Source organism: Nothoprocta perdicaria, unplaced genomic scaffold, assembly GCF_003342845.1.
Source record: "Nothoprocta perdicaria isolate Ctin4 unplaced genomic scaffold, notPer1 scaffold_341, whole genome shotgun sequence".
Taxonomy (NCBI): domain Eukaryota; kingdom Metazoa; phylum Chordata; class Aves; order Tinamiformes; family Tinamidae; genus Nothoprocta; species Nothoprocta perdicaria.
In genome coordinates, this window is record NW_020455579.1 from 46,794 (window position 1) to 55,764 (window position 8,971).

Here is an 8,971-nt window from a genome sequence, read left to right on the forward strand (position 1 = left end):
GGATTTCCAGATGAGTCCAGRTATGGAGCCAACTGACAACTAACCTGTAGGTAGTTTACTTACCGAACCAAATTTTCCTTATATGTAACACTTGTCTGTGATGGTGTCAATGTCATGTTGCCTTCTTCATCAGAGAGAAAACTGTCTTCTGTCAAAATGTAATAGCCATTAGAAAGCAGGCGCGGGCTCCGGCGACATGTGAGCGGGGAGCCTGTCACAGGATTTATGGAGCAACCCTCATCATCAGTCTCATCCTCCAGGAAAGCACAAGCGTAACTGAGTAAGGGAGAAACAAAATCCACTAATTTAACAAATGCCTAGACAGCACACAACCACAATTTAATAATAAATTACAAATGCCACCAACTTGCAATTAGCAGTGGTTGGTAGGTTAAAAAAACATATTTATGGCTAATGCTGTTACTTCTAGACTTAAGAAGGTTCTCAGTCAAGGAGAGCTTGGTTCTCATGTCACGTGGAGCTTTTCATAARGGCACGGAAGCAGCCTGAACCAAGGAGCGTTGCTGAGGCTGTTCTCCTGGACCCAGGAGCATTGCCAGACTCCTCCTCCATGGAGCCTTCACCACCATTCAGCCCTGTGCTCCTTCGAGTTACTGGGCATGCTGCAAGCCTGAGTGCCCCTGAAGCAAGTCAGGAAGGATTTGCTCTCTGTTCTCTTGCCATACATAATGAAGAGTCCAAGATACCTGGCAGAACCTCTACAGCTATAACTACGTGGGCTAAAGTCTATATGCAGTGACAACTTCAGCACTGAAACGCAGTGATTTGTGATTAATGAAACGCAGCACACTTAAATATACTATGTGGTATTTAAAATAGGAGTAGTGCCAGAAATTTGAAATGCTGTAGACTTATTTTCTGCAATTTTATTGAGCTCAGATTCACTTACAGTGAATTCTTTCTCCTCAACACTCTGATTTCCAAGTAGKCAGAGTGTGGAGGAAAGCAAGACAAGGGACCAACTCAGTGCTTGAAATGGGTTTCAGCAGCCGGTTTCAGTAACTCACACGGCATGACAGAGAGGGATACCACACATACAGTGGAGGGGAAGGAAGGTGCAATAGGGACACCCGAAAACCTCAAAAATGCAAAGCTAGTGATTCTAAAGCTCTACAGTACTGCTCCTGAGCTTCCATTTAAATCAATTATTAAATTAACATCAGCACTAGAAGTCCTAAGTGGTCCAAAAGGGACTTTATGGAATCTCCCAGAAAATAAAATAAAATGGAGTAAGTCTAATCTTACTCAGTACCTTCGGAAGATATGTTTTGACAGGCCGTTTCTGTGTTCTCCAACAAAAACCCTCGAACCTGCAAAGGCCAAGTAACAAGTTGTTACATTTCTCTTGATAGCTCAAACAATTGTCAAGATACCTTCAGCAAATAATAAAAAGTATAAAGAAAGTTAAAAAAGGAAAGGAAAGGAGAGTTTAAAGAAGAGACAAAAAAAAAAAAAAAAAAAAAAGGAGAGAGAGGAACAATACAGGAAAAACATGGGGTTTTCAGGAAATTGTTTAGTCAGCTCAACAAGGACAACACAGAACCAGAGCTAATCATGACCAAATACTCTGCAGAGTTTACTATCTTAGCAGAAATTATTAGGGACACAGACATGTCACAGCTACAGTAATTTTAAACGTATTTTCTGAGAAATTTGGTTCATGCTGGAAATAGTACACACACTGGCAATAGTTAGAGAGCGGAATGGAAGAGCCCAAGCTGTCATTACAATATGTCCTTCATGTGGTATTTTCAGACATGGCAAAACAGGCACAGCGAGAGAGGACAGTGGTAAACAGATGTCAATAATATTGTGGCAGGAGAAYAGGGAAACAGGATTTATGTGAATTACCAGGATACAAGTCTGCCAAGTGCTGGACATGTTCAGCATCTGACAGAATCCGTCTGAAGAAATGTGAGCAGTAGCTGTTCATTTGTATTTCTTATTACAGTGACATATAAAAGATATGATCTTTCCCTACACTAGCTGTACCTTTTGATTATTATGCTTACAACCTTGCTAATACATGCCCGAAATAATTCAGCTATGAGAGGAGATATCTCTAAGGCTTTTTTTTTCTTTTTTTTTTTTTTTAATATTCAGTCACAATCTGAGACAGAGAAAAGAGAGAACTATCAATGTTTGCGCTTCAACAATCTTGTTTACTCCTTTTGGGGGCTGGCTTGTCAGACGTAGCTTGTCAGCTTAGGACTCAGGCAAGGTTTCCAAAGTGGGGAAGTAAAACTCTCTGGGGTGTTTTTTTGCAGATCATTCCTAAGATCTTCTCCTGCACTTTGGGAAAAAAAAAAAGCAAAAAAAAAAGCTTTCCTGTGAGATAATTATGCTCCAAAGGGAAGCACTAACAAAAACTAGTAAGCATTAGTGATAAGACAACAAGAAGAGACTTGGTGGAGGTACAATGGCATCAAAAAATACCCATAAAAATCTCACATGGCCAATAGTACAAAAAGTGAGAGGGTGCTGCATGCACTTCACAGACCAACATGTTTTAGACTTGAGTTACACAACTAGCTCCAGAGAGAATTCTTATTGCAGCAAGAGCTCAACAGGCAGTTAGTAGACCTGGGTATATACTAAGCATGCAAAATCCCAAACCTGGTCAGTCATCTCAAGGTCCCACTACACAATGTTTTCATCAAAAGATCAGACAAATATGTTTGTATTTACCTGCTACTGGTGTCGATAGAACGGGTGATATTCCAGGCATCTTGGAAAGGATTGCTTCATTCACCTTTGGATAACAGATAATCTGTGAAAGATTTTGAAAAGAAAGACAGGTCTATTTTATTTTGTTTCTAAATCAATCTACATTAAGATATAATCATGAATATGTATCATATTTCTAGATATATTATAGTCCAGTGAATATTCCCCCTTAGGCAAAAACTATGTTGTTTCAGGGCAGATTTGTCTGAAAAAAAGAAGAAGTTTCAGCATCAATTAAATTGACTTCAATTGTTTAATAATCTGAGGGTAAAAGTTCTTCTCAGCTACTGAAACCTGTAACAATTATATTGCACTTTATTTTCTCAGTTATGGTAATACAGCAACCCTTGAAAAACTTTGGAGAACAGCTCACATATTGACAGTGCTTTCACTAGAAAGTATTGACATATACAGAACAAAGTGAGAGAATAAACCACAACTTTTCCATTTCTCACAAGAATTGTCACATATTTACAAGTGAGTTATGTCTTTGGAGGACTCTTGTTTATCTGCTGCCATCTACTAAGGTAAAACTTAAGATAAAACAGTATATGTTTATGATAGAAAGTGAGAGATAGCATACATATGTAAATATACCAGTGGGAGGTGATGAGTTTCTGGAAGAACAGTATATGAGCAGTTGTAATTTGCAGTGCAACGTTTTTATCTGTGGTGTGTTTACACAAATTGCTTCTGAACCATTTTAAGTAACGCTAAATTCAAGCTTCTATGAGCAATCATATACTTAACAGGCAGCCCAATGGGTTGTTTCTTTACCTCTGTTGTGAACATTTTTGTTCATACATTAGTGAACAGGATTCTTGAAAATCATAGTTAGATAAGCAAGAACACTGAAGGAAGCATGTAAGCATCATGCTGTATACACATGCACACTTTTCTTATATTTAATAATCAGTAGCATTTCTGTGCTATAGAGTAAGGAGATGCTGTAACAATGTAAGCAAGCGAAAACAATGCATCTCAATCATCACTGTGTATTTAAGTAACATATGATGATGATATTTGTAGCACAAAAATGAACATCAGTACAGAACTTTTAAGGTAAGGCACAACAAAAAGTCAACACCTTTCAGAAATCTCACTAAAAGTAAATCTAAGACAAAAGCAGCAATATTTTTTTTTATGTCAAGAATTCAAATCAAAGCTTAAGTCAAAATACTCATTGTTCTGAAATTCTGGAATGCCTGAAACACCAAAAGATTCAGCTTCCTAAAAGCAGCATGTAACTCAAGCCAAAAGTTAGTTCCTCCTTAGCTGACCAACACATTAAAACAGAAATACGTGTAAAATCTTCCAAACCTGGAAAATCCATTTCACTATTAACAAACAGGTGCAAAAAGGTTTCTCAGCAACAAGTCTGGGAGGTAACTGCAGGTTGCTCTCTCTGCAGCTTCCTGGAAGAGACCAGCACCGCGGCTTCGGAAAGGCAGGTCTGCAGAGTCCCTTGTTTCCCTTTGAAAAGGGACTGTGCAATCAGAAGCACAGCGGCAGAATGAGGTCACACTTCCTGCTAAGTGGCCGCACACAGAAGCATTTGGTCGTTCTGAAGAGCAAACTGAAGATGAGGATTAGTCCACTGCAGATTGTTGCAGAAGTAACGGTTCGTTACGGTTATGAGATGCAGACCAAAGCTGGTACCTATTCTCAGAGACAAGTGGCACAGATTTTTGATTCAGCTTCACTTTTTCATCTCACTCAGCATATTTTAAAGCAAAATATCCAGATTAGTCCATGTGCCTGCTAAAATAGTCTATGAGTTTACTTTTAAGATTGAATGGTTTTAATGCATGAACATCATCCAACTACCAAAAAATCCAGGGAAAATACAACATGTAAAAGCTCTATTACATAGAATAAATATTTGGTTAAAATTCAGAATTCATTAAGTTTCATCCTTAAAAAATATTGCAAATATGTATCATGATAAAATAAAGATAAAATTGGGCTAAAATTCTTCAGAAAGAGAAACGAAAAAGCCATTTGTAACCACATTTATTTTTCCACTGCAAATTTTTCACAGCATGTAAAGTATCAAYGAATCCTTCCCTAAGTACACAAAAACAAACCAAATTCTACATGGGAAATACAGACTGAATAAGACATCCTGTCCTTCCCCAAATATAGAGATGTATTCTATATTATATTCTAATAGAATATAGTTATAACTATAATATTTAATAATCTCCTTAGAGAAAGGAAAAATACCTCCACTTTCTGAAAAAAACTGTSATGTTCTCACCAAACAGAAAAGGAAATATATATTGACATTAAGCAATTAGAATATTATAAAAGAGTTCCTGAATGGGAGTTTATCTAAAATGAACAGAGGCCTTTTTTCTCAGAAGTGGAAGCAGAGGGGCACGTTCTTATATTCCTTTTTCTCATGCAGTCATATGAAAATTCCTCACACCAGTCGAGAGAATTTCCATGGACACATGAGCTCCATCAGTTTCTGCAAAACTTCCCAGCCACCCTTTCTCTCTGCAGTAAAACAAAGATTATGGACATACAATCTCAGTGGTCTTCAAAGCTAGGTCATCTACTGAAAATACATTATATAATATTATAAAATAGACTTCACATATTATGTAATCTTTTATACTGAAGAATATATACATTATATCCTCTCCATATACATGAATTAGTAGTACAGGTTTCCTCTTGGGAGTTTTTTATTTTTGGTTTCTCTTCATCTTTTTCGCAAAAGGAAGTTCTTAATTTTGAGCTTTGACTATTTTATTTTATTTTATTTTATTTTATTTTATTTTATTTTATTTTATTTTATTTTATTTGTGTGTCTAACTAACATTCACATATGCAAGTCAGTGCTCCAACAGTTGTTGATGCATAAACTTTGTGTGTTGATGAATGCACAAAAAATCCTGTGTAAAAAATCACACTTTCTTTGCTGATATTACATGAAGGTGGTGTCTGGAGCTTCTGAGACATCAGTTTCACAGGCAGGTGCTACTGCATGATTTAACGCAGAGGAAGGTTTATGTACAGCTATTTTTTGCCACTCCTGTTGCTCCTCAAACTGCCTGTCCAGCTCAAGGCCTCACTTCTGCCTTAAGTTACAAATTCTAGGAAATCAGTACACGGACAGAAAGCAGAACTATCATGGCCCTCCAGGAACCTGCCCTTGTGGTGCCAGTGCAGACCCTGATCAAGAAGCAAGTGACACTGCAGACATTTTACAGGCAGGGTTGGACTCGGGGCTTATCCCTGCATTGACAACTGCCCTTCAGCCCCTGCTCACACTTTGGCCTGCACAGGACCACAAAAGAGACAGAAAAACATCTCATTAGTTTTAAAAGGGAGTTGTACTATCTGCCAGTAGATGTAATGTGCTTGTTTTTATTCTCCATGCTGAACTCCATCAGCTTGGGCGGTTAAGAGTTTTGGATTTTTGCCTTTCCTCAGTGCCAGCTGCAGCTTCCCTCTGTGTGTCCTCAATTGTGCCCTGACTGCAGCCACCAAAGCGCCCCTGATGGGCTGCATGTTTTGCAGAGTCCTGCCCGCAAGGCACTGAATTTCCCTTATCTTTTTCCTCCCTCTCTTTTTTCCCTTATAATAGTCCCCCAAATCCTCAGGACTGAGCCCAACATTCAGCTGCTGAAAATGGTGACTCCAACACAGTCACCGTCTTGCCAGGATTTTCCTCCTGCCTCATTCCCCTACTCACTGTGAGCTCAGATCTCAAAAGAGGAAAATCATAAAAAAATGGTAGTGGGATGTGTTTGTGAGTCAAGTGCTCTGCTGATCCATCATACAGTATATGTTGAATTTCAATCTCACAGGAAAATAATCCAGGAAATCAATGTACAATCAGAGCAGGTATCACAAGATTTTGTTCCAGTGCTTTTCTCATCAAGGCAATAACAACAACAACAACAAATCTGTAAAATATTTACTGATGTTTTCCAAGCTACAGAAAATATTTCCAAATCAAAACAACCCAACACACACGGCTATCATATGTGAGGCAGAAACAAGCAGCACATTGCACAGCAGCTTCCAAGGCACAAACACAATTAAACCTCGAGAGCTCCCACATTCATTGCAAAGGAATATTCCCAGTGCAGTGAACACTGAGTGTGCCATAAGAGATATCGTGTGGAGCTACAGACGGTGCTGCCTGAGCCAAGCTGCCTTCATCCCGAATGAGCAGCAGCTCCCTTCCAGCCTTGGAAGTGCATGGATTTGTGATGTTGTCACAGGTCAGACCTACTGTAAAGTGTTTATTTCCTTACTAACCTGGCCTCAGCAAGTCTCATTTCTAGCATGCCCATCTTGCCATACTTCACAATAATGCTAGTACTTCATGCTATATCCTAGCATGCTACTATATGCTGTGTGCTAGCAGAGAACCAAGCTATGGCTCTTGTTTAATAGCTTCCAATCTCATCTCTAACGTGCAGTGAAACAGAGCTGTGGATGCTAAACCCGTGCAGCAAAAGCCAGTTTTCTGGGAGAAATCCCTTCCTAATGCACTCTGCAAAGATCCAGAGTGTAGTTGGGTAAAGAATTCCCAGCTCCAAAGTCTTTCAAAACTGGAATAGACTGGGGTTGGAGTCTCTAACCTAATGGCTGGTATTTTGTTTAGTTTCCTTGGCAATGACAGTTAATTACTCTCCTTCCTCATACAAGGCCAGAAAAAAAACTCCCAAACTCAGTCACTTTGATATTTCCCAGCATCTTAGGAGAAACTTAGGGCTTTATAGCCCTAAGGAAAACTTAGGGGCTTTATAGGAAAAAGAGAGGAAGTGCTTGGTGAGATAGTGGAAAACTTCATAAAATGAGGGAATTTATAAAGAGGATGGAGCTCCTGAGGTGAAAGAGAAGGTCAGAGACTAAAATAGTCATTTATGGACTAATCTCAGCAGCTGCAAAATAATTCTAAAAAAGGGCAAAATAAATCAACATATGTCTGAGTCTCCTCTCATAGTCCTCTTCCTTTTTTTTTTTTTTTCCAGTTATTAGATCATTCTCCCAGACCTTTCTGAACCTGTCAGATTTTGCATGGACTTTCTGAACTGTAAGTTTCTCTAATAGCAGTATCGTGGTGCCAAGCACAGAGATAAAGTCACCTCTCTCCTCCTACGCAGTATTTCCATGTGCTGTGCAGAGCCTGCATTAGTCTTTTTAGCATCCACAGCACACCATGAGCTCATGTTCAGCTGATCATGAGCTCCTCTCTTCCCCCTCCAAGTCTCTGTGAGTCACTGGCTGGCAAGATAAAATCTCCTCTTTGGTTTCCAATTTATGGTCTGTATAATTGTCACACTGCTCATGACATGTGCTCTGCAGCAGGATTAAACACAGTGTGTTGTGATGAGCGTATGGATTGAAATCTATCTTCCTGCATCTCTGCTGTGTGATGTCCTCCTGTCCAAAGGGTGTGAGGTCCAGGAGACACTGACAGGAGTCACTTTTCCCTTATCCGGGGTGGGGGGCGGAATTTAACAAAACAATTTGAGTTTAAGTGACACTTTGCCTCTCTGCCAAGCTTGAGAATAGAAGTTTCAGACCTAATGAAGACACATAGGGAGGTGGTTTAACAGGCATGGGGTTGARGGGCTTATGGTTGGACTCTGTGATCTTGAAGGCCTTTTCCAACCATAAGGATTCTATGATTCTACAATTCTATGATTCTAAGATTCTAAACCAGAACTGCAGGCTGGCAACACAGCCATGCAAGTCTCATTTCCTTACGAGATAAGACTGTATATCTGCTACTTTTTCTGCGCTTAGTAAATAAAATGCTAAACAGAGTTGCATCTAAAGTAACTGCTCAGTAACTTTACTKTGGAAGATGCCAGTTGCACACTATTAGATTTGCAGGCACATTATCGTCTCCTGCTATGCCCGGCCGGGGCGGGATGAAGAGCCAACTGGCCGCCACTATGTTAAAATAAGGGGGAAAAAAAGTAAAAAAGGAAGAAACAAGAAAACCCCCGGGACGCCCCTCCCCCTCCCGCGCGCTAACGGCCGTTGGAGCCGCTCGCACCGCCCCCCGCCGAGCTGTCAATCATCGCACCGCCCCCGCGCGCATGCGCGCAGCCGCCTCCCTTTGTCCGCCCGCGCTTTCGGCCGGGCCGGCCCTTCCCGCGCGCGTCACGCGGCGGCTCCGCGGTCACGTGGCGGCCATGGCGGCGCCGGGCGGGGCCGTCGCAGGCTGGTGACGCCGCGGCAGGCGCTG

At 40.5% G+C, this 8,971-nt stretch overlaps 1 protein-coding gene across 2 annotated transcripts in view; it reads right to left on the minus strand.

Moving 5' to 3' along the window:
- The window catches only part of LRRC6 (leucine rich repeat containing 6), a 40,514-nt gene extending 36,381 nt beyond the window's left edge, over positions 1-4,133 (minus strand). For both annotated transcript variants that reach the window (XM_026043918.1, XM_026043919.1), the window contains exons 1-4: positions 4,069-4,133; positions 2,710-2,791; positions 1,274-1,331; positions 64-276 (exon numbers count right to left, since the gene is read on the minus strand). In XM_026043918.1, coding sequence (XP_025899703.1) covers positions 64-276; positions 1,274-1,331; positions 2,710-2,749 — 311 coding nt within the window. In that variant the 5' untranslated portion in view covers positions 2,750-2,791; positions 4,069-4,133. The remainder of the gene's footprint in view (positions 1-63; positions 277-1,273; positions 1,332-2,709; positions 2,792-4,068) is intronic.
- Positions 4,134-8,971: the final 4,838 nt, after the last annotated feature.